This window comes from Lepisma saccharinum, chromosome 20 (assembly GCF_977018435.1).
Source record: "Lepisma saccharinum chromosome 20, izLepSacc3.1, whole genome shotgun sequence".
In the NCBI taxonomy this organism is placed as follows: domain Eukaryota; kingdom Metazoa; phylum Arthropoda; class Insecta; order Zygentoma; family Lepismatidae; genus Lepisma; species Lepisma saccharinum.
The window spans coordinates 7,805,917-7,833,004 of NC_139248.1; the positions used below are offsets into that span (position 1 = coordinate 7,805,917).

The 27,088-nt window shown below is 39.5% G+C and overlaps 1 protein-coding gene across 2 annotated transcripts in view; it reads left to right on the forward strand.

Annotated features, from left to right (window-relative positions):
- The window catches only part of LOC146003699 (glutamate dehydrogenase, mitochondrial-like), a 107,762-nt gene that overhangs the window by 46,135 nt on the left and 34,539 nt on the right, over positions 1–27,088 (forward strand). The window contains exons 2-4 of one of the 2 annotated variants that reach the window (XM_083142078.1): positions 16,882–17,082; positions 19,538–19,624; positions 23,353–23,540. In XM_083142078.1, coding sequence (XP_082998204.1) covers positions 16,882–17,082; positions 19,538–19,624; positions 23,353–23,540 — 476 coding nt within the window. Of the gene's footprint in view, positions 1–16,881; positions 17,083–19,537; positions 19,625–19,692; positions 19,780–23,352; positions 23,541–27,088 lie in introns of both variants that reach the window. The other variant, XM_083142079.1, reaches the window with a different exon arrangement.

Consider the following 27,088-nt stretch of genomic DNA (forward strand, 5'->3'; position numbering starts at 1 on the left):
ATTTGATCAAATGATGAAAATCATAATTAGTTGCACCATGGCAAAATATAGGGACAAATTTTGGTCTCTGGGTCTTAATATTACAACTATTACACAGGGCCATTTTGAATTTACCATCTGTATGAGAATGGTGTTTCACCTTGATATTTGTATCTGAAAATTCAGAATCACATACCGGGCATTTTTCTGCATTGTTGAAATCTTCAATCTGATCCTCTGTTAAAGGCAACATAGGTTTTGATTTTAATAAGATATTAGATGCTATGTTATGGCACTCATTTTCTATTCTATGTGCAAATTCTTTCATGGCATCTGATCCCATGTATAAATATTCTTCACTAACAACACCATCCTGTACAACAACATAATAAAAACTAGAAGGCTAATGTAACTGGTATGATGTAATTGAAGATTCATCAGGATCTGGGCTGCAGAATGCAAGGGGTTTGAGGTTTGATTCAAAATCACAGACTATATATGCTGGATGTTCCAACAAGGCTTCAAATTTTTTGAATTTGGCATTTTCACTTGGATTAGGCATAAGCATATGAACAGGTTTATGGTTGCCACAGTATTTTAAATGTTCAATTAACTTGCTTTTAGCAATTTCTGCATTCTGTTCACAAACACCATTCACCATTTTTCTACCATCAAATACAGTCAAACATCTTCTGCACAACTTGAATATTGTATTGGATTTGTCTAGTTGTTTTCTGACTAAAGCTTCATGACAGTGTATCAGAGTGTAATGGTGTGTGTCATCCCCTTCAATTAAGAGCAGATCAATGGGAACAGCAGAATCATCATGAAGTGTACTGATTCTGAGAGGTGCTATCAAGCAATTGCCACGGCCAGTAGAACAAATAAAAACATTAATAGATAATTGTTTACCATTGATATCCCTGGCCTTTTTTTCAAATTTATCAATATTCTGAACAGACATTGGATATTCTAAGCCCTCCATAGCATCATCAAAATCATGTTCATGTTGTTTATAATAAGTTATTCTCTGAGGATCCTTTAAAACTGGATACAAAGCAGCTAAAATACACCACAGAAAACATTTCTCATCATTATTTTTTATGTTAACCACGGCTTTTTTGTTTTTGATATTGGCAGGTAATAGCAGATATGTAGATCCTTGTAATGGACTGAATTCAGAAATATTAACATAGAGCTTGTGTGAAGTTCCGCATAGGCTCCATCCTGATTCTTTTGCTGCAAATTCAGTGTGTTTAATATTCAATTGCTCTATCAAACTGCTTATTATTTTGTCTAAATTTGCATTTGAATATACAGCTACAGTTTCTGTTATGTGGGGCTGTGTAAATTTCGTGCCATTTGATTTCTTATATTGTGTAAACAATTTGAGGGACAGCTTATAAGAGCCATTTTGTGCATTTAGAATCGCCTGCACATCAGGATTTATACAGTTCAAAAAATTCTTAATGTCACATCTTGGCTCTGATTCAAAACAGTGATCCCTAAGTTGGCCAGCAAAACTGCTATGGATAGGTGGTGCATAGCGTGGCTGCTTTGCCGGTCAAGCATTAACAGGTGTTTCATGCTTCCTTTTCAGACCAGAGGTAGATGGCTGTGAGGGCAATATTGATGACTGTACATAACAAGTACACTTATGCCTATTGTAATATGCTTTGCTTAATATTTTATGGCATCTTGGACATATTTTTGTAGCCTTTCTGCATTTCTTAGGATCACAATTATGCCGGTGCCTAGCCCAATTAGAACTAGATATATTTTTATTGCATTGATTGCAATATTTCAAGTTTGGCATTTTTATTGTTTGTTTATATAAAATTTCTTGCTCCAAGAAAACAGAACTATGGATAGTATGCCAAAACAATTATAACAGCAGTTAGTGGCTGAGCTGGTGCTTTTATACCCAGACAACAGCAGTAACTAGGCTCTGGTGATCCCCAATATAAAATAGTTTTGCTCTATTATGCTGTTGTATAACACACTTTACCAGGTATCAAACCTGGGAGCTATCAGCTGGATATCAGCTAGCAGTGAATATTCTCAAAGTCTCACGTGTGGGGATATTATTCTGCCACATGTATTTCAATCTCACACATTTTACCAGGTATCAAACCCGGGAGCCTCTTGATTACAAGGCAATAATACCAACACTTTACCATCAGGGAGGCCTACACACTTTACCTGGTATCAAACCCGGAGCCCTTGATTACAAGGCAGCAAGACTAGCGCTTCACCATGGGGAGGCCTCAAACTCAGGAGCCTTCGATTACAAGGCAGCAATATTAACACTTCTCCATGGGGAGGCCTCAAACCCAGGAGCCTTTGATTACAAGGCATATAAGCCATGGGGCTATGCCTACACACTCTACCAGGTTTCAGACCTGGGAGCCTCTTGATTACAAGGCATATAAGCCATGGGGCTATGCCCACACTCTCTACCGGTCTTCAGACCCGGGAGCTCTGAGCTGGATATCAGCTAGCAGTGAATATTTTCAAAGTCTCACTTGTGTATATATTATTTCTGAGCAAAGCCTTTTAGAATTGGACTCAGGCTTGCATGCTGTCATGCAAAGGAGTAATGTCCTTTTAGTAAGAATTTCCCCCTATTACACAGAAATATTAATTGAAGTTTCGTGCCCTTCCAGTGAATTGGAGTCAATGGCATGCAGGCCTGAGTCCAATTCTAAAAGGCTTTGCTCAGAAATATCAATAATGCCCCCTTTCAACTTATTTTTTTCTGTGTAGATTACCTCCCATGCATGACAGCAATAATGGAATATAAAAGCCCCCAAGCGTGCATAATTTATTACCGGGGCAAGCAATGCATCGATCTCCCCGATCGAAACTGTCTGATAGACTAATGCATTTCTGAGCTAAGTAATTACTGCCCCAGGCATAAAACTGATCAAAGATTAGGAAGAAAACAGGTAACAGTTCTATTTGCAGCCTGCCTTTGTCCAAGGTAATCCTGTATTGTATTAGATATCTTTAGCAGGCTTACATCAAACAACAATCTCACAGATCCAGCCTTTGCACACATGGCCAAATCTGTCTGTTGAGGCTTCTTCATTTGTACACTAGGGCTCAAGATTATTTAGATTTAACTGTGTGCACACTTGGCCGATAGATTCATATAGACATCTTGACATTGTTTTAAGTATAGCCAAATCAATCTGTTTAATCATATGAGCTCTTCATTTGTATAATTTTTGCGCTCATCCTATCACAAAACACACTACTAATGAGGGTTTTTCTTTCTCCGACTGGGCTTTCGTCTCCCTAATAGGCGATCTGCGCACGCCTATGACAGTAATCTCACAAAATTCATCAGAGAACTGGCACATTTTGAATGACGGTCTTGTGCAGTGGCGTGCCCAGCGGCCTTCAACGTTCTTCTTTTTAGGAATACTGGGCCAAAGGGGGAGTTAGGACCCCTACCAACCCCCCTTGTGCATGGCACTGGTCTTATGGTTGGAGGAAACCCATTGATTATTGAAAAGAAGCGTCTCACAAGGAGGGACTAAACCTAGGCCGGCTTTAGATGAAAGCATTTACTTTAACATTTTTGCTAGCATAAATGCTACGTAAATGCTTTTAAAAATCTTATAACAGATAGTATTTTACGCGAAAACATTTCATGGACCATTTCGGTTAGCTGTTGCAATTACAATGTATAATACATACAGCATGAAAGGCACATCGAGTTACACGTCTATGCTGTGTGCACGGTGTTTACAATTGAAAAAGTAAAATATTCTTCCATACGTGTACAGTAAACATTGTAAAGTATGTATTTAATCAGCGCCGTTCTTCTCTACCTAAAACCATTTAATACGAAGCGATATTTCTCTCGGTTGAATAGTTATCGTCGTTTAAAAGTGTGAAGTGATACGTTGTTTACATCTCACGCGGCCGCCATTACATTTGCACTCGTGACCATAAGGTCGCTTCTGATTGGTTACGCTACGAAAAATGATTCGGACCGAGCCTATCCTTGAGAAATGCCACTAAAGAAAATGCTTTCGTCGAAAGCGGACCCTACAGTTTAAAGTGGGATCCGAACCACTGTACGTTGTGCCTCTGTCGGATATCGAACCCGGGCCCCTTGATTACAAGGCGACGATATTGTCACTACGACATCAGTGAGGCCACTTGAGTGTCCGAATACCTCTGCGAGCGTCTGTAGCCGTTGACTTATTGCCACATCTTCATGGGAAGCGTGATGGGTGTAGCAAAGGCAGCCAACCATTGTTCAGCCTATTTGGGTGGGATGAGCGTGAACTCACGGTGTAATTCAAGGCGTTACGTCATCTTTGCAAGCATTTCGTGCGGAATTCGTTCTCGCGTGGAAGAACGCATCCCATGCTAAATGTGTTCTCATTTATTCGCACGTTTGATTCTCCAGCGTAACCAAAGTATTATAGAGAGGTTGGCCTTCGTGCCCTGTTAATATCATCTGCAAGGTGAGAGTTACTATGCCACACCATCATTGCACGTCATACGCAGGATGTTACATAGTCATTTTCGAAATACGTACGTATTCTGAAGTGACGAATCATAAATGATTGTGTCATTGTAGTGTTATTAGACTGATGCTTTGTACTGAAATGCATATTGACACTTTCTGAAGACACCAGAATGTCAAAATTCCTTGCACCCAGAGGCGTCTCGTGAACGCATGCGGTGAATGCTGCGCATAAGCCAATTGTGGGAAAAAGAAAAGCTTGCTCTGCGACGACATTAATGAGCATTTCTACATCCTAATTTCTTCATATAGGAGAAGTATTTATTTTACACGAGATCGCTGAACTAAGCTTATATTACATTTCTTGGATCTGAAGTGACGCCAGCGTCAATTGTGGGAAAATAATAATTACTTTCTTTCACTTCAGATCCAAGAAATGTAATATAAGCTTAGTTCAGCGCTCTCGTGTAAAGTAAATACTTCTCCTATATGAAGAAATTAGGATGTAGAAATGCTCATGAATGTCGTCGCAGAGCAAGCTTTCCTTTTTCCCACAATTGACGCATGCGCAGCATTCACCGCATGCGTTCACAAGACGCCTCTGCTTGCACCTCTGGACTGCTTTGTTGCAGACTAGCAAGGTTCTGGCGTCTGTACTCACATAATTGTTTCCATCTTATCACCATCCATCTTCATCAGCGCGATCAGCCAAAAGTGGAAAAAAAGCGAAGTAAAATGAAACAATCAAATGCATGTTTTTATTCAAAAGGCGTATTTGAAAATAATTGTTTCCGCGGTGGTTTAGTCGGTAGGGTGTCTGACTGCCATCGTGAGACCCGGGTTCGATTCCCGGAGTGGGTGATCTAAGGTCGGAATTTTTACTGCCTTTTCCCAGCATAAAGCGGCTCTGGGGTTCACCCAGCCTCAAATCAATGAGCGCCGGGGGGCAACCCTGGGACGTAAAGGCGGACGGAGCGTAGTGCTGATCACATCACCTCCAAAATGGCCGACTTCGATAATATGTGGCGTGTGCACGGGGAACTTTACCTCCTTATGTGTATATAGAAGTGCCGGCCCTCGTGGCGGAGTGGCTAGCGCATCACGCTACGACGTCAGGGGTCCCGGGTTCGAATCCTGACCTAGGTGGGCGTTCTTTGTGCCCATTCATCAATTACATCACTCATTCTCATGGTCGCGATTACTCAAAGTGGAGAAGAGCGACGTACAATATGCAAATGCCTACCAATCGAATCCCAACTGTATAAGTTCAGTCTCGACTAGCCTATCAGAGCACAAAATGAACTGAAAAGAGACCGGGAAATGACGGTGTGTGGTTTGTGCGTTCGATACACGCCTGGAAATATCAACAGATCGGACCAAACACGCTAAAGGAGAACTGTTAACTCTATACCACGTGACAAGGCTACATTCAATGCGATTAGATAGAGAATGCAGTGTATAGTCCGTGATCTTTGTTTATAAATGCCAGTTCGCACAAAGAAGAAATTGTTTGGTACGCTCGTTCTTGGCACTTAGCCTTCAGATCCACAATGGATGAAAAATAGCGTTTCTTCATCTGCTCATTAAAGAAAGACTCCACAATAAATGACATTTGATGGATATAACAATTCCCAAGTAACATTAGCAATTTGAATTTCACAACTGTTGTGAGTGCCTCGCCGATGTCGTAGTGGCAACGTCGACTTTCAAGGGGTCCCGGGTTCGATTACCCTGTTGGAGTACATAATGTTTCGGATCACACCTAGAACTGTAGGTCCGGTCCCGATTAGCCTCTGTGCATAAAGACAACTTAAACACAAAAACTCGAACTGCAGACTTCGTCAGATTAATGTAGCTGCAGCAATTTTGCAACACTGGCGATTTTTCAGCTGGCAACCAAAGACACGCTTGAACATGCGACCTTCACTCTTGTTTAAGAGGAGTAGCTTCTGTAGGCAACATGCAATTGGCGACGAGGTGGAACAGGATCATCAACGCTTCAAAACCGCGATATCCCCTCCCCCTCTTTTTTTTTTTAGATCTGGCGAGATAACAGTTGCTACGCTCACTATCTTGATGGTCTAATTGGTCAAATATTTTGCCTATTCTTGGGAAGAATTATTGTTTTGTCCATAACATGAATATTACTTAAGTCCAGTCTCTTTTGAAGCATTTCTGGCAGGTCGTTGGCCTATAGTTGGGACTTCAACAGGGTATTTGTGGTTAATTGCGTGTTTCTTTTCAGTCTTCTTCGGTCAGTCGCGACGACGATAGATAAATGATGGGTAGAAAAGAATAAGCAAAGTAACGCCAATTTCTTGCATGAAATTTGAACTCTACACCCCAGCTTCGCAGCCTACTACTCTAACCTTTACACCACATAGGGCAGAATTGATATGTTTCATTATGCAACACAGTTGCTGACGCAATACCAGTCTTGTGGCGCAGTGGTTTCGTCTTGTAATCAAGGTGTTCGATTCATAGTGGAGTTCATATTTCAGAGTTAAATGTAATTTAGCTGAGTAGCCTATCTGTGCGCAAGGTGGACTCAGGCTGGTTTACGTCGGTCGAGTAAACGTTCGATTAAATATTTGTGTTTTTGTTATTTAGCGTCACATTCCTGCCTTTTGGCTATCACGACGATGTAGATGAGTGATCATTCACGAATGATGGACATTCACAAAGAACACCCATGTCCGATTCGAACTAGAGTGCGAAATCGAATTTCGACCACTTAACGTGATCTGGCTTGGAGCGAGTAAGGTAAAGCGAGTTACTTCAGTAGTTCAGATAGGCAAGTGCCTCCCTCCCCCCCCCGATAAATCCCCTGGTCGGTAACCCGGAACGATGATTTTTTAAGTGGTTTTCCTCTATCACTTCAGGAATGCTGGGATGGTGTCTGTAAGAAAGGCAATTGACAATCGCTTCCTTTTTATCTTTCATCGTCCTCCCCCGTCGTGGTTAACTTAATGGCACAGGTGCCCGACGTTAATGCAACCAGATCAATCATATAACACAAAAGCCACATCCATTTCTATATAAATTTTGTTTTCGTTATATTGGCTTTCACCTGACAAAAATTGATTTTTGAGAAGAAAATTCCTCACCCTTGATATAGTTTACTTCGCTTTTCTGCCACTTTTTGGCCAATCGCGACGATGAGGAGGGATACGATGAAATTGATGGAGGGAGACTCGCAAAGAACGCCCATGCCTCGGTCTGGATTCGAACCCTGGTGCCGTAGTGTGCTGTGCTAGCCACGGAGGTCGGTAATTCCTCGCCTGTTTGTGCCTCCTGACCGAGATATAAGCGATTGTGAGTCATGGTCGAGGTCGTTGAGTTTCCGGGTTTATATGACACGGTCGTTATCTGGCAAAAGCAGTGGAGAAGAAATGGAAACCTTGTCGGCCTCGAGCCGCATTTTGTGGAGCAAATTCAAATGCACTTTTGTCTCTGGTTTGCTTCTTAACTTGACTAAAACTTTTCCCGCACTCTATGTTCAATGTTCATGGTAGCGCTATAGTGTTTGATTTATAACAGGAGTGGCATGCCCCAAGATCTGGACTACCACCCTATGACGATGGGCGTCGCCAGAAATTTTTGCAAGGGGGCCCGAGCAAATGATAAATGTTGAATAGTAGATAAATAATAAGTATTATTACCACGGTTATAAATAGGGAGCGGAAGTTGATGACCTATAGACTGTCCTAAAAAATGGGGGAAAATGAAGTAAAAAATGAAAAAGAAGACCATTAAATTTGTTAGTTTCAGGTTAAAAATTGAAATGAAAAGGAAATTAAACAAAATGCAATCTTGTTTTTTTTAGTTTTTTTTTTTTTTTTAAAAAGGCACCAAATGATACCACATGCACATTCAATTAAAATATGCAACGAGGATTTCCAATGGAAACAACCGAATAATTTTTAAACAATTTAATGAAAAATTGAATGAATTGGTGTAATATGCATCAATTTCCCGCATCAGTGCTTGTAAATTGCAATCTTGCGAGATCTACATGTATATAGGCCTATGTTCACCTTGGTGAAAAGACTCAAGAATATTACCAAAATAAAAGAAGTGATAAAATATGACGAAACAATACACCGAATATAGCGAGAAATGACGGGAAAATGCCGGAAATCGGGGAAATGACCTAAAACCTGAAAATTTGCAAAAAATGCAAAAAAAAAAAAAAAACCACTTTAAAATTACCTTTTTTGGGTGGGCATCGTGTCCGAGATGTCAGAAAAAAAGACATTTTATCAACTTCCGCTCCCTAGTTATAAATGTTATTATACAATAATTATTATTATTATATAAATGGGGAGACTCGATCCACCAAACTAGTGAATACCAGTACAACTATTTTCCATTATTTCTTTTGCATTTTATGCAGTTAGTATCTGAATGCATTTTGATATTAACCTTTGCACGTCTCGTTCAAGAAGAGGCTTTAAATGTTAGGGGGATTATTTTTTTATATAAACTGTGTTGTGTGACCTCTTACCTACAACTGTAATTATTAGACTTTTGAAGACTGTGAAACCATTTGTTCTTTGGCTGAAATGGTTGAATATAACCATGTTCCTGAATTTTTCACTCAATGCATTTTTACTTTGATTATTTTGTTCTAATACTAACTAACTGAAATTGATTTATTTTCGAATACTAACTAAATGAACTTTATTTCTGTTCTTAACAATAAGAGTAACAAACTTTCGCTTTATTGTATCTTGAAATTAACCAATTTCCAGGGGGTCCGCCGACCCTCCCTCCCGACGCCCATGCCTATGACACATTTATAAACGGTTAGACACACACATTTTTTCGCTCTCGGCGTCTTCAAGAAAGCCACGTTGCCATGCCAACGGCAGCCAGGTTACAAACTCCTAAGACATCGGGTTGCCATCTCTACAATCACCATTATCTTCTTACTGAAACGACCAACTGTGATCACTAGGGAACGGAACTTTGTGCTATAAAACTCAGAAATATTTATTTTTTTATGTGTCATAAATGTTGAAAATATGTGATACCTGAAATCAGTTTTTAAATGCTTACCTCTTAGTGAGCTATTTTTTTAGAAGGATTATTTACACTCACGGACACAGCGTGTCACCCTTTCAGGCGCCTCTTCTGATTTTCTTCCTGTCCTGTCTGGGGTACCACAAGGGAGCGTCTTGGGCCCTCTCTTGTTCATCCTATACATGGACGATCTCCCTCAAAGACTTTCCTCATTTCCTGTCAATTTACTCATGTTTGCTGACGACTGTAAACTTTTCAAAGAAATCTCAACCACGCAAGATGCTGTGATTCTCCAGAATGCTCTTTCCGAACTTGTCACATGGTGTAACCAGTGGAATCTACAACTTAACCCACAGAAATGTTCCTACCTCACAGTCTCTTTAAAAAAGAACAAAATACATTCTCATTATGTTCTGGAAAACAATTATATTACTACAGTTGCGACCCAAAAAGATCTAGGTGTTATCATAGATGAAAAACTGAACTTTAAGGAACACATCGCAGCTACAACTAAAAGTGCAATGCGCCTCTTAGGCCTTCTCTACAGATTCACTGAAATTGATACTCCAACTTCTCTTAGCCTGTTTTTCAAGTCATTCATTTCTCCGATTCTCGAATTCTGTTCTCCAGTCTGGGCCATGGCTTCCAATACAAATCTTTCTAGCATGGATTCCGTCCTCAGCTTCTTTACCGCCATTGTTCGTCATAGAATTCCTTCTTTGCGGCATCTTCAGAAACCTGACATCCTGACTACTTTGAACATTCAGTTACTGCAGACCCGACGCGATATGGCCGATATGAATTTTTTCTATAAAATCATCAACGGGAAATTAAGATCTGAATCTCTTCTTACAGAATTCAACTTCAGAGTTCCCTCTCGATCGACCCGAAACACTGAATTGTTCCACACCTCCACAGCTAGGCTTTCTCTTATACAGCGCGCTCTATTCCACAGGCTGCCCCAGTTCTACAATAATCTACCCACAAACATAGACATTTTTGCCCCTGAAAGGATTTTCCGATCTTCCCTAAAAATGAATATGTAAATCTTTGTTTGTTTCCTTGTTTATGCTTTATGTTTATATTTAACTTTTCTTGTTTTTACCTTAAACCACCTTGACTTGTTCTTATTTGTTAATTTTCAGTGTAAAATGGCCTTAAAAGTGCTGTATCTGAAACTTTGAATAAATAAATAAATAAGTTCTCCATTGTAAATCTGTGACGATTGTCTCTAAAAAGTATCTTATATTGTGAGAAAGATCGCTCCACGTCACAAGAAACAATTCTTGCATATTTGAAGCACGAAATGTCACTTAACGCTGAAGTTTTCCAAAGCTTCCTCTTCCTCGACTTCACCTTCCAAAACACTTGCAATTTTGGTACAAAGTTTGGAAACCTTGGTTTTCCCATAAATTTCTGTACACTTAGACATTAGCACTTGTGCGTTAGATCCAGTGGGGGTAATTCCCCCCCAATAGGATCCTAGGCGAGGCGCCAGAAGTCTGCCAGCGAGCGTGTTCAAAGACAAAACAAACCTAACACTCTCGATATGAAAGAGGTGCGGAGAATAAACATTTTTCCTTCGAGGATTTAGAGGTAGCTGAAGTCAATGAGCGATTTTATGTATTAAAATGAAAATTCCCAAAATATGTATTTACATACGGAAAACTGGAAAATATGTGTTTTTATGTAAAATAAAATTTGCTGTGCTGACATATAAGGCTATGATCAGAATTTTGGCAAAAACGATGGTCTCTATCTTATCGCAGGAAAAACATTTATTTACCTAGTGATCCGTTCCCTAGTGATCACAATTTCTAACAGATTTTTTTCCTGTATTGTAGTCTGTAGTCTTTCCACATAGCCTAGCAAGCCTACAACATACACTCTATTATAGGACACGAATTAATGGAAAGGGGGGGGGGTCCACTCCATTAGATCCAAGCAGGTTGTCGATGGTGCTGTGGAAGCGTCGTCGCTTTGTAATCAAAGGGTCCCGGGTTCGATACCCGGTGGAGGCACATAGTAGTTCGGATCCCACTTTAAACTGTAGGTCCAGTCCCGATTAGTCTTACTGTGCATAAAGTGGACTGTTACTATTATATAGTGCATCCAGAATGTTTTATTATAACTGGAAGTAAAGTTCATTAACTCAATCAACAAACATTTCCATAGTAGGTTCATGCATACAGTAAAACAGAAAAATGTATATTTTCATATATATTTTTTTTATTTGCTTTAATCGAACTGTTCAAATGTTTTACAGGCTGGTTTACCAGAAAAATCGTTTCTGTAAGAATAGAAATATCATTATCTATATGTACGGTGCCAAAACACATGCAAGCAATTTTTAGCATGTTTATTATAAATATTAAAAAATCGATTTTAATAAAAATCAACAAAAAATATTATTTTTAAATAAAGGTCATGGTTTTTATCCACTCTGATGAAAATGCAACATTGCAAAACTTCTCGTTTGGCCAAATTAAATCCTTGCACAAAAAATGAGTTCAGGTAGTCCTGTAAAGCCAAAATCTAGAGAAGCAACCCCCTCCTCGCCTTCAAACCGGACAAGTATGATACATTGACACACAACCAGTCAAGAGCTCAATATTTCTAGTAAGTAGAACCTCATAACGCACTACGTCACTTTAAAACAAATAGCAACATTGATAAAATCGCATGCTTTCCTCTTTACTGAAATATGGGCTTCCCCAGTGGCGTAGCAGTAAAGTCGTCACCTCGTAATGAAGGAGTCCAAGGTTCGATACCTGGTGGAGACTCCCACTTTCAACTGTGGATCCAGTCCCGATTAGCCTATCTGTGTAAAAATTAGACTTCAAACAAAAAGTTGAAAAAAATTAAGCTCCTTGACTTGGGTCCCAGGCTGGGCATGTGAGTGTCCTTTCATCAATTTCATTACATCATCACTCATCATCTTCGTGATTAGTCAAAAGTGGCAGAAAAGGGATGTAAAAAGAACCAAATTAATCATCAAACTCATTGATTGAAATATCTTGCCTCTGCTTAATTCGATGTAGAATATTTTCTGTTGTGTTTTTTGTAGTCTTCAAATGGCTATTAGTATTAACCTCGGATGCATGTCACTTTTTTTTTTTGCAACTTTACATATGTGGGGTCAATTTGACCCCAATGCAATTATGCATTGAAATAAGTACGACAGAGTAAATCGTTCAGCTAATATGGTTTATTGATCAATAATTTCTCTGAATATAACATAGGAAACAATTACCCTATTATTATTATTATTTAACCCCCCCAAAAAAATTAACAATGTATTGACAATTTGCTGTTCTACATATTAATGGTAGTTACACTTCGCTCGCAATTCTCAGAACTTCAGTTGACCTGAGAAACAGTATTTTAGAGATGACACATTACGCACTAAATATTCTTTTTTCTAGAACAAATAAATTTTAAAAAATATAAATAAAAAAAGAAATAAAAAGAAGAATGTGACGGCCTCTCATGGCAATTAAACACACCTCACTCGCATTCTGAGCACACCACAATCACACTGCTGTGGACCTTGCACACAGGTTTCCCACATCTTCTGCAACGTTCCGTCGTCTTCCTGTCCTCTTGTTTTGTGCACACCTGGCATCTTACTCTTTTTTTTTTTTGAAGATCTATCATCCAGTCTCTGTGCCTGCCTTACTACGCCGCAAAGTTTCATTGCCTCGGTTACTGGTTTCTTCAGGTTCAAGCTTTGGCACCTCCCGCGCATGTGAGGAAGAATCAGCTCATTCGCCAACTCGATAAGGAACATACGGCGTCTGTGACTGACGCCTGAATGGTAATCAGAATGCTGTGACAACTAGCATGTGTATGCATTGAGAACGCCTACATTGATTACATTATAGAATAGGGCCACAGCGTGTGTCTTCTGCAGGTGTATGTTTGAACCAGTTTGTCCATGGCGTCCACTCCACTCTTTGTTTGGTTGTAAAACTTTATGATTTCTGGCTTCTTCTTAGAATGATCATCATCAATGTGTATGTCAAGTTGCATGGTGCTGAGTAGAATGACATTCTTGTTTTTCTTCGGCATGTAGCTTACCAGGGTCTCATTTTCTTGGAAGGCGAATTGTGATGTGCAAGGCTGTCTTGTCTTGATATTGGTAAGTGCAGGTGGGATTTCACGTTTGTTTTTTCTTTACTGTTCCAACAATGGTTACATTTTGTAACAGGAAATCGTTAGCAAAGTCATGACTTGTGAAAAATTGGTCAGTTGTGATATTTCTTCCAGAGTTCCGCAGTGTGTAGCACAGTTTCTTCACGACGTTGCTGGCTAAGCTCTTTTGAACTGGCTCTCCTGACCGTCATCCCAATTAGATTAGACCGTCTTTGGCGTAAAAGTTATCAGCATCACACAACCAAAAGATCTTGATGCCGTATTTGGCTGGCTTTCTTGGCATGTATTGCACGAACTTGCATCTCCCACGGAAAGGCACTAACTGTTCACCAATTGTAAGAAAGGCGCCGGGTACCATGATTCTGCGACAGTTTTCGATAAAAAATGTCCAGAGATATCGAAATGCAGCCATGTGATCAGTCTCATCATCAACGTTTGTCATCAAATCGGAGCAGTCTTCTGATGTCTTCGAAACGATTTACTCCAAAGGTTGCTTTGTACTTCGGGTTGGAGAATTTGTTGAGAAAAAGCTCACGAACAGGAACATCCCAACTTCTGTCAGTCCCCGCGATAAGGAGGATGCCAATGAAAGCCTGAAGCTCTTCCAATGTTAGATGAGTCCACTTTTTTCCAGATTTCACTGTGACTCTTCCCTCTAAATTCGTGCACTGTACAATTTCCTCCAAAATGTTTGAGGAAATGAACAAGTCGAAGCTTTCTTTTGGTGACGTCAAGATTACAGACCATTCTTTGAGATCATGCCGAAAGGTTCTTGGTCATCTGTTGCATCATCCTCTTCACGGTCTTCACTACTTATGTCTGTTTCAACATCACTGCTCTCTTTCGGAACCTCCTCCGCTTCTGTAACACCATCCTCTTCGTCAAAGCTGTCCCCAGTGTCACTTTCAATGTAATACACAGACGCTTTTAGAGTGTTACAAAACAGCACTAAGAAAGTACCTCGTCACAAGCACAATGCGACGACCTACCAGACGCTGTCGGCAACAATTCGTACGCAACAATGAAATCTAAACGACGAACTGTAGAAAATACTGACCGACTCACACGCCGCCTCGTTACACAAAACTGGTGGCTTGTTTCTCCTCGATCCGCGCCAAATACATGTGCGCATGAACACTTTGCAGTGAGTCATAGCAGGATGGGTGGTTGACCTTGAGACGATTTCGTTTAGTTTGGGCATAATTGAACATAATATGTAGGATCAATTTCCCTTTATGAATGTTTTCCTACTCTTTTCAGGCTGGGGTCAAAATGACCCCACACGTGGAAAGGAGGGGTATTGTTAAAAAAAACGTTAAAAATGTAATTTAAAGTAAATTGTAAGAAATTTATTTATACATGTTCCCATAGCTGAAGAAGCATGGTAAGATGTCACAGAAAATCAGAATTTTTTAATTAGTTTTTACTATAATACCAGGAAATAAACAGACAGTGGGGTCAAAATGACCCCACACATGCATCCAAGGGTTAAATCAAGTTGTTTACTACAAAGCTGCCATTAAAGTGATACAATACATCGTAAAATATGGTTACCATGCAGTAAATTGAACCATAAAATGTTCAGTGATTACTGGTTTGGCAAGAAAACAGTTCAGAAGATAAGTGAAGATAGTAAAAATACTATTATTTGTCCCTTTTTCAGTTTATCATGAAGGCTCTCGAGATTATTAAGTGTGCACTTGAAATATCAGTGATGCAATACTGATAAGATACATTGCTTGAGTCTTTAATTTTATTTAACTTTTCCGATTCTGTGTGCAGTGCTTACACAATTTTTGTGTAATGGAGATTGCATAACTTTGCTCTGAGAAAACTTGTAGTTTTGACAGAATGTGTCACCATGGTCAAAATTATTTTCATTCTGTTCATGTCGGTGGGAAAATATACATCTCAATTGCAGCATTAGCCAAGATTGAACACATTTAGAGTGTTTCTACCTATTCACACAAGGCACGTAATCAATGGCGCCCAGATTCGATACCAGGTGGAGGTACATTTCAGCGAGTTCATATGTCTTTTCTCCCTTCCCTTCCCTGTCTCTGCTGCATACCATAAATACAGTTCTCGAAGTGAAGGGGGATGGTTTCGCCCTAGCTAGAAACTATAGGAGCATTCCTCCCAGCTAACATTTTTTCACGTCAAACTCTGCATAAATCAAGCTGTCTACGAATCTGGAAATAGTTTTTTCTGGGGGGGGGGGGGATGTCATGGAAATTTACAGTTTCTAAAAAAGTCAACATTTTTGTAGTAGTGAACTAAAAGTAGGGTTTTGAACAAAGAAAGGACAAGCAGGTAATCTAAAACTTGTTGACAAACTATACTTCAGTTTTATATACTGAGTATTCCCAGTAGTTACAGTAAAATTTGAACTATTTTCATGGAGAAATCTATTACAATAGGTGGCTACTGGAATTTACCACTTTCATGTTGCTTTTTTAGTGTGTGTTTGGTAAATAGTTATTGGGAACAATATGCATGTTATTAAACAGTACTACAATTATGCATTATTCATGCAGTAATATATATATTTTTTAAAATTGTTCAGTGGCCGCGGTGGCTCAGTTGGTGATGCATCTGACTACCATGCTAAAAGTCCCGGGTTAGATCCCCTGCCGGTTCAAATCCAGGAACTTTTCTAACGTTGTAAGCGGCTAAGGTGCAAACCCAGCGTCAAATGACATGGGCACCTGGGGGAAACCCTGGGGGGTAAAGGTGGTCAGGGACGACGGGGTCAAGAAAGTGTATACGCCTTCATGGCGTGGTGCTCAGCACAGGGGAGCAATTTACCTTTTTTTCTTTGTTAATCATTAGTCATTATGTGGCAAGTATCACAACCCCTGATACTTGCTTCCCTCCCCCATATCCAACAGTAAATTACTCTTGAGTTTCCCTTCTTAGTACAACCTTTACATCTGAAGTAAGTATTCCAGTACTTTGTTTAGTGGGATTCTAAGTATACATTTAGCTTAATAATAGTGAACTTCTTCCAGACATGTTCACCAATTGCCCTAATGGTTTGGTCTGAGAAATTTTGGTTGTTGATATGGAAAATCTGGAAAAGGCAGGGAATATCGTTTTTGCAAAATTGTAGAGACACTGATAAATATATTTCAATTTAGACAGCATGATGCATTTTGTATCGTACAAGATAATTTTGTTGACATATCATTCAGATCGTCACGATGGCAATAAATACTTGATATTTCTCCTTGCAGGTATCAGATACTCTGAAGATGTGAACATTGATGAAGTGAAGGCTTTGTCCGCGTTGATGACCTTCAAGTGTGCATGCGTGGACGTACCATTTGGTGGAGCCAAGGCAGGAATAAAAATTAACCCGAAGCTGTACAGTGAACATGAACTGGAGAAGATCACCAGAAGATTCACCCTGGAATTGGCCAAGAAGGGTTTCATTGGTTAGTACTGTTAAAGCAATTTGTGCAATAATCACCCTTTTGGCCATACTACTCAAGATTTCATTGTATTATCATTTCAACATTTAGAAAGTAATGAAAAAATCTCCATTTTTCACACTTTATTTTCTTGCTTTGTGAAATTACGCCTTATGTCTATTAGTTTCATAAATTACCTTTTCAATTTTTTTTTTATCCAAAAGTGCAAGATAAATTTGAAGTAATTCGTAACACCTCTCAAAATTTACACTTTTTTCTGTAGTGTCCACATTACATTAAACATAACTATCACCAACATACATTTTGATCATAATGCTCATTAATGTTGATCTAATTTTTGGAGCACAGTTTTCGTAAATTTCCTCTGAAAGCAAATTTGGCAATAAATATTCATAAATTATTTTTAATGTGGTGAATGTAAAAAGTATTTGAAAAGGAAAATACCAAAAAAACATGAAACACATATGCGATTGCGGGCCTCCCCGATGGCGCAATTGTAGCGTCGTCGCCATGTAATCAAGTGGTCCCAGATTCGATACCCAGTGGAGTCACATAGTGGTTCGGATCCCACTTTATACTGTAGGCCCAGTTCCGATTAGCCTTACTGTGCACAAAGTGGACTTAAAACACCAAATCAACCAATCATATGTGAGTGCCATTCTCATACGTATCCAAACCACTCAAACTTTTATACCAGTTAAGGGTTAATCACTTCAATGCCTCCCCGATGGCATAATGACAATGTTGTCACTTTGTAATCATGGGGTCCTAGGTTCGATACCCAATGGAGGCATGCAGTGTTTTAGACCCCACTTTAAATTGTAGCAGATGATGGGCCAAAGAATTCTAAAAATAACATATATGTGTTGAGTATGGAAAATTAAAAAAATTTGTGGCCTAACATTTTACCTGTCATACAGACACTTGTGGGTACAGACTGTCCGAAAAGTCACATAACAGAGACTTTGAATGTACGTAACTTTTGTTCAAAATGCCATACAGATATGAAGCTTGATATGGGTATTATCTTTGTGGATATTTTTTTAAACATAAAACAAAAAATTATTCTCTACGTGAACATTCACTATGGTACTCAGGTTTAGGTAAGCTAGTCTTTTTGTATGATAAATTTCAACTCTTTTCTTTCTTCTGAGCATTGATTGATGTCTGGCACATGTGGTACTGAATTCTGACATGAACAATGTTGCCAGTACACCTTGTAATTTTGAATTTTTTTTTTTTTAAATTGGTTTTCATGAATGTGTCATAGTTGACCCCATAAATTATTGTAACACGTTTTCCATGCACTTTATGAGAAAATTTATGAAAATATATATAAATTCATGAAAAATCTCACGTGTTAAGCCTTCAGTACATACAAATGCAGACCTGGGATAAAGAGATAAAAATTACTTAACACATTTTCCGATTTTTGCTATCTGCCATCTTTTTTCAGTAGTCCTGATGATAAATTTTTCACCTCCTTCATTATTGATATTTTTCTTTCCAGAATCAAGCACAGGCTGACATAATTTTTATAAAGCTTTATAATAACAAATTTGAATGGTTTTTTGACAATATTGTCTGATTCTATCTTATTATTGAATAATTCGAAAGCAAAATAGATTTAAAAATAAATCGCTACTATGTTGAGATATGGTTTGCTATGGTGAACAATAGATGGCTCTGGACTTGAGTATTTTTTTTATAAATTTTCTGAATGTTTTACTGTGGTAGAAATAAGTTAATATCTTGATCTTTTTACAGAATTTAGGCTTTTATTTAAAATTGAGAAGATAATCACATGGAAGAAGATAACAAAGTTTAATTTCTAACTGCTATGAAGAAAAATGTATGTAATTGCCTTATATAGAAGTATAAGAAGGCTATTTTTTTCTTGCCAAATGGCTCCCATATCAAGATAATTTGCATGATGTTGAAATATTATCTGTAATGCATAAAATGTGTAAATATTTACCGTTCTTTTATCAATTTGATAAATACCTACGGACCATAGATACGTATAGAAAATAAGTAACTCCATATCTCTCTTATTCATGGTTTCCTTTGCAGAAAAACTTTTTACACCTTAGTAACTTTTCCCCATACTGAACGTTCATGTACAGAATGATTTCTTGTTTAATGTTTAAAAACATAGGCAAAGTTATGTAGATTTTCAGCAAAAAATGCAGGCTCGACCAGGACTCGAACCCGGGTCTGAAAATCTACATAGTACATCTCCTGTGTGTGTCTAATTTAATGGATAGGCAAAGTTAATATCCAATACAATGTTCATGTCTATTGCCTTTTGTTGAAAAGTTATGTATGTTCAGTCTAAGTTCTGAGACTTTTGGGACACCCTGTATAATTTCATTTTTCACTTATGGATGTCATTGAGTAACATATTAGAACATGGACAATTGCATTTAGAAATAACATTGTAATGTTCTTTTCCAAGGGCCTGGTGTTGATGTTCCAGCTCCAGACATGGGCACAGGCGAGAGGGAGATGTCTTGGATAGCCGACACGTATGCCAAGACAATTGGTAAGATCATGTTTCATCTTCCGCTAAATCTGTGTGTCACGTAGTTACTTTGATTTTTACTTTTGTAGGCCCTGGCGTGGACGTTCTTGGTCCAGACATGGGGACAGGGCCAAGGGAAATGTCCTGGATTTCGGACACGTTTGCAATGACTATTGGTAAGCTGTGACACTTGTGGCTCTCTTTCAGTCCTGGGGCATGTTGGGATCGTTGCGTATGGAACAGGTGCTTATGTGAAGTTGTTAGTGGGTGAATGGAGGTGAGTCATGTTTTATGTTGTAACGTTAATTTGTTGGAAATTAATTGTAACGAAGATGTAGCTCATGTCGTTGGTATTGTGGGCGTAAGGTACTGAGAGGATTTTACAGTCTCTAATACTTTGTGTTTCCAAGTAATCAGCAGTGGTTGGTGACTCTGAATTTGGGTAATGGACTATAGAGCGACCACAAGGAAGAAAACCTTGGACGAAAAATCCCCGCGCAGCTTCCCTTCTTCCGTTCAGCTCGTGCCATAATGAAGCATGGTCCACTCTCCCCCTCCCCTCCATGCGGGAGTACGGTGCACAGGAATCGCGGGTCTGCGCAGGTTTCTTTGCTTGTGGTTTCACTATAGTAGGAAGAAAATGAGGTAAAACAGTAAATTATGATAAATAGTTACACATACTTATTAGAAAATGGGGTTTCTAACAAAATTCAGAAAATATAAATTAAATTTAAATTTTAGTTTTGTTTTACCAAATTTTAGTTTAAATTTAAATTTTGAGTGTGTGTTGTTAGGAACCCTGTTCTCTAATAAATATGTGTAACTATTGATCTAATTTTATCTTATTACTTTCTTCCTACTAGCTCTTCGTCTAATTCAGTCACCAGCTACCACTTCAAGCAATTGATCAAGAATTTAAAACAAATACCGGCTGTTTCATAAATAATTGAGGGGTTACAAAAAATATTGCAAATAAAATATTGAACTTACGTTAATGAAGCCAGTCCAGGATGAAATGTTCAATGTGTGCACGATGGGTAACACGGCACACATCGACACGATAGTCTAGTTCTTACCACACTCGCATCAACATGGGTCCGTCGATAGTGTCTATCGCTGCAATGATAAACTCCAATAGGACCAGCGGTGGTGCCAGGATTAATCATCTAGGGGTGTTGAGGGGGTGCAATGTGGAAAATAAAGAAAACATGAAACATGCATACATGTTTTAGTACCTAAATCAAAGATAAATCAATTTTTAGAAGGCATCTATGATAATATGCTGTTGAAACTGAAGAATACTGGCAACTTTCTTCATTTTTGCCTAATTTTAGCAGAACAACGACATTTGGAAATTTGAAAAGAACAGTTTGTTCAAGCAAGGCCAATGACATATATAGACTACTGGAGGATTTTCTCCATGGAGAGGCAAGGCAAGGCATTTTTCACTAGAGAAGGGTCTAGGTATATTTCCCCCCTAAAAGCTATAGCTCTCTCTCTCTCTCTCTCTCTCTCTCTCTCTCTCCCTCCCTCCCCCCTCCCTCCCTCCCTCCCTCCCCCAAAAAGGAACAAAAAAACTTCAGTTTCAAGTTACCATGTTTCTGCAACGCTCTTATAATAATGAAATGGGCAATTTTAGATTAACATCTATTGTTGTAAGTCCACTTTATGCACATATAAGCTAATCGGTACTGGACCTACAGTTTCAACTGAGATCCAAACCAATATGTGCCTCCACCAGGTATCGAACTCAGAATCCCTTGATTACAAGTCACAAGCAATTGAGGTACAAAATTCAGTTATTAATCAAATGTGAAATATGTTGCGTAGGTGACACCAACTGCCGACTTTTCAGTTTGTGTGCGTTGGGTAAAAGAAAGAAATCACTACAATGCAACCTGAAGTTCTGCAATGTGAAAAAGAAAATAACACAATAAATACCAAATCATGTAGTCACTTTCATGTAATTATCAATTCACTTACTGCTTCACTTTTCTGAAAATGTTCCGTTGCTTTGTTACCTATCTTTTCATATGTGTTTCAGTTACATAATACATAGCCTACCTGCCATCTGTCTAGATGCTGTGGTGTCAGGTCAAAACTCGGAGAGTTTCTGTATCTCGTAAAATGAGAATCATAACAACATCTTCCTCAGTTTATAAACAGTGAGCATTTATATCTTGATCCCTCTAAGTGGAACACCCTGTACTTATAATGCAACTTTAACAACATTGCGAACATTGTTATGGCTTATGAAGAAACATTACTTTGTGTATAATTTTTTGTTATGTATTTGTTTTTGTGTGCTGACTTGTTATCAACTGTCACATGGGCGTAACTTGGGGCCTAATTTTGAGGGGGCAGATTAACCCTGTGGCTTAACTTGGGGGGGGGGGGGGAAGAAACTCAAAGGTTACCATCTCCTAAAAATAACATCCAGGATTATGTGCTAAATGACTGTGACGTTTGCGAAATCACAAATATTACTCTTTATTACTTTGCTCCTCAGGTTCCCTAACTTGTAAATTTTAATAAACCTGAAAATTTTGAAGGGGCAAGTGCCCTTTGCTCCCGCCAAGTTACGCCTATGATCTGTCATGTATTTTTGTTAGGTGTTTGGTGTATGTAATGGGCAATTATTGCATGTGGAATTTTATGAAGTAAATTATGTTCAGGATTTGTTTGTATAGGATTAAAATTTTTGTTTTTTGTGTTTCATTATATTTTTTTAAATGATAGAGGAATAAATACATAATTTTTAGTGGCGGACCAGATTAATCTGTATTCTGTTGATGTATTGGTAAAATTACTGACAGTTTTACTGATCTATCGACAAATACCCTGTAACTTAGTGCAAAATTCTGTCAGTTTGTTGTATTTATGGGTGTAAAAATGTAATCCATATGCCCCAGTGTTCGTAAATAAATGTTTAATTATGCAGTTTCTTTTTCAAAGTGTAATGAAGGGACACTCAGATGTCAACCTCTCTTACACCTTGGACTGCATTTGGCAGACTCTCAAGGCTATGGCATGTGGACTTGCAGGCAGTTTAATCCATTTGGGGGGGGGGGGGGGTTGTGATGTGCTCTGGCTATGGAATGCATGCAGGTTCAATTCTCCTGGGGGCAGCGTAGCAACTTTTTTTCTGAGATTTAGGCCTGTGTATGGAACAGGTGGCTTGCCCCCTCTCCTCCTTCTCTCTCTCTCTCTCTCTCTCTCTCTCTCTCCCCCCCCCCCTTTCTTTGTCTCACTTTGTTCAACTTTAATATTCGTGTGAAAATGGACAGAAAAGTGTATGAAAGATGAAGGTATGTCACTTATATTATGCATCATAATAAAATGACAGCAGTATTGCATTTTTTCACTTGAAAATAAAGTGTTCCCCTGAGCTTTGCACCATGCCTTTATCATGACCTAAGGTGGGGGTGATGTGATCATCATCATGCCCCTAGCTGCCTTTACCCACCAGAGTTGCCTCCAGGTACCCCACTTTATACGATGCTGGGTGGGCACTGGAGCCGCTTTGAACAGGTGTAAAGAATCCCAGTTCTCCCCTGCTGGGGATCAAACCCCAGTCGCTCGCAAGATTGTCAGATGCCCTAGTGAATTGAGCATCCAAAAATATTAGAAAACTATATTGTAATTACATTTTCTAAATTTGTATTGGATTACTAAGAGCTTTGATAATACATTTAGGATGTGTTCACCGTGTGTGTTATTATTACCATATCATAGGATTTGTTTTGCAGGTCATACGGATATCAATGCCCATGCATGTGTGACCGGCAAACCCATCAACCAGGGAGGCATTCACGGCAGAATTTCCGCAACCGGCAGAGGGGTCTTCCACGGCTTGGAGAACTTCATTAATGAAGCGAACTACATGGGGATGATTGGAACGACACCTGGCTGGGGTGGAAAGTCATTCATTGTTCAGGTACAGAATCATATTGTGTGGAAGTGTGTTAGGCAAAGGTGCTGAATGTTTAATGATTGTTCGCAAGTTTACGGGAGTATTAGAAAATGGTTTAGAATACCGGAAACGATTTTGAAAGTAAGTTCAAAGCTTGGAGAAACAAGTACAGCTTCACTAAATATTAGTTATCGGAGAAATGATCATTTGAAAAGTAGCTGGCATGATCATTTGCACACCATATATTTGAAGCATATAGGGATGTTTTATTAATGCTAAGAGCCCTAAACCTGACCCCCTAATCTAACAACGAAAGTATTTAAGGCATAGGGCATTTGACACTCCACTCATGTGAAGAAGATGGCAGTAGCAATAAGTATCCAAGACGGACGGTAATCAAATGTCTGCTCGCAAAGAATCAGAAAGCAAAAGCTTTCTCTAGAAAATTCGCATAAGTAATCATCACTGAGCCTCCAAGGTACTGTATGTGCTAGCAAACATAAATAGAAATGGAACTATGTAAAAGAATGCTAGTTTTACCATGATTAGTTCATAATTTAACAATCTGAACTTGAGCCGGATTTTAACTTGGTTGCTGAATACTGAATTTTGTGACGTTACTAATATGTCAGATTTACATGTGGCCATTCACCCATGGATAATGAATAAAAAATAAAAAAGATACAAATGTCCTTGACAAGAGATAGAAGATAGAAATGAAAATTCCCTGTATGGTGCAGTGATACCATGACATTATGCAAAATTATGAATTGAAGGGTTTGGTCATTATTGAGTTACAAAGTAAAAAGAGGTATCCTTCAATTTCCACTTGTAAATTCCATGTCATGCCTTGTGCATTGGACTCTGTGAAGCCTTCTGACATTGGTAAACACAACACAAAAACAATTTATCTAAAGTATAGCTTCTAATAACCTTTTTTCTTAATGAATTAATAGATGACCAAAATGTCACTTACCATGTTTTACATCAGAGCCCTTCAATTGTGGATTCAATTCCTCACTACTCTTTGTGTTTCCGTCATCATTTGATGAATTCATAATTCACTCTCATTCTTCTAGATTAACCCTAAAATACTAATATACATGAAGTTTATGGCTGTTGCACCAGTAAATTACACAGTATCAATACATACATACATACATACATATACATACATATACATACATATATATATATATATATATGGACGGACAAGGTAAGAAACGAAGCCGTACTGAAAAGAGTTGGTGAAAAAAGATCTATACTGGAGACCATCAAGAAGAGGAAAAGAAACTGGTATAGGACACTGTCTAAGAAGAAACTGCCTGCTAAGAGATGCCTTGGAAGGGAATGGTTGAAGGATGAAAAGTCCGTGGAAGAAAGAGATATCAGCTTATGGATGATATTAAATTAACTGGGTCGTATGCTATTACGAAGCGTAAGGCAGAGAACTGGGAAAGCTGGAGATTGCAGTGAAAAACCTGCCAATTAGGCAGAAAACAATGAATGAATGAATGAATATTACTATATATATATATATATATATATATATATATATATATATATATATAATATATATATATATATATAAACACAGGAATAGGGTTAGAAATGGTGTCAGAAGGGCGGATAAATACAAATAATGAAGGAGACAGTAAACACTTACCACACAAATAGAAATAATTCAATATTCTCGCGATCTGAGTCGCATTTTCAAGAAGGGTAGATAAAAGATCGACGACACTTTTGAGTAGAGGCACAGAATACTGACCGTAGTGTCTCTACGGTCAGTGTTGCCAGAAACAGTTGAAGGAAGGAAACAGAAATACTTATAGCCAGTGTTTACTGTAAGGTGGGTGGGTAGTTTTGGGGAGGAGAGGAAAGAGTTACTGGTTGGCTAGGTTGAGTCCTGGGGTATAGTGGCGTGCATGGCCCTGCTATATAGGCCCTTTCCCATCGCCTGCGGAAAGATGTGTCACAGCAGCGGGGGGGGGGGTAAAAGGTGGATGATGGCAACACGGAAGCAGGTTATTGAAGGTGGTGTTATGGCTGTTGGTGTGGATTGGCAACTGTGAAATCGGAGTTTTGGGTGGAGGAACGGTGATTATTTATCCTTAGATTCAAGGGGGTGGAGGTTTCGCCTAGGTAGAAGTTGCCGCAGATTTGACAGATGAGGGTGTAAATTAGGTTGGATGAGTGGCAGATGCCCTTAGGGTGAAGGGTGAACTCACCTGCCGCTGTAGGGATCAGGAGGGTGGGGAGGTGATGAGTATGGGGCAGGTCTTGCATCTGGGTTTGTTGCACCTGTGGGCTGGGGGAAGGGGTGCGGAAGGGGTGGGGGTGTTTCCGACCAAGATGTTTTGGAGGTTGGGGGGGCGACGGAAGACGACCCTAGGTTTTTCCCGAAAGATGTCTCTGGTCTCGGGATCACTGTGCAGGATGGGGAGGAGGGAGTGGAGGGTATGTCTGATTTCGTAATATGAGGGTGGGTATTTGGGTGATCAGAGTTGGAGGTGTTGGTTTTGGGTTGTTTGGTGCGGTTTGTGGGAGTTAGCTCTAGTGATTTGTTTGTTGATGAGGGGTGGAGGGGTAACCACGGTTGGTTAGGGCTTGGGTGCAGGCATAGGTTGTGTGGTTTTGGCAGGATGAGGGGGATGAGTTGAGGCGCTGGCCTCTGAGGGCAAGGGAAAATGGGATGGCTTTTTTGGTGTGGTAGGGGTGTGAGCTGGAGTAGTGGAGATACTGGAGGTGGTTGGTTGGTTTGATATGTATGGATGTTTCCAAGTGGTCTCCTGCAATGTGGATGTCCACATCGAGGAAGGTCACTTGGTCTTTGGTGTGGAACCAGGTGAATTTGAGGGTGGTGAACTCATTTAGTCGGTTTAGGAATGTTCGTGAGGGAGGGTTCGCCATGTGTCCAGAGGAGAAAAATGTCATCAATGAATCTTAGCCAGAGAGGAGTGGTTTCAGTTGCTGGGAGTCAAGGGAATTCCTGTTCCAGCCTGCCAATGAAGAGGTTGGCATAAGAGGGGGGCCATGCGGGGTACCCATAGCTGTGCCACGTATCTGCAGGTAATGCTTGGTCACCGAAGCAGAAGTTGTTGCAGGTAAGTTACAAAGGTTGGCTAGTTGTATCAGGAAGTGAGTGCTGGGATTGTGGGCGTTTGGGTCGGCTGTTAAGGAAATGATTCCGTGGCACGGAGGCCAGATGGGCATGGGGAATATTTGTGTAAAGGGGATGTGACATCAACTGTTGTGAGGATGGTGTTGGGTGGTAGGGATGGTAAGTTTTGGATGATGTTGAGGAAGTGGTTGGTGTCACGGAGGTAGGAGGGCAGGGCTTGGACGAGGAGTTGGAGGTGAGAGTCTAGAAAGGCTGAAATGCGTTCAGTGGGTGAGTTGTAGCTGGACACAATGAGTCTCCCGCGGGGTTGTTAGGTTGTGAATTTTCGGGAGGAGGTAGAAAGTGGGGGTGCGACTAAATGAGTTCACCACCCTCAAATTCACCTGGTTCCACTCCAAAGACCAAGTGACCTTCCTCGATGTGGACATCCACATTGCAGGAGACCACT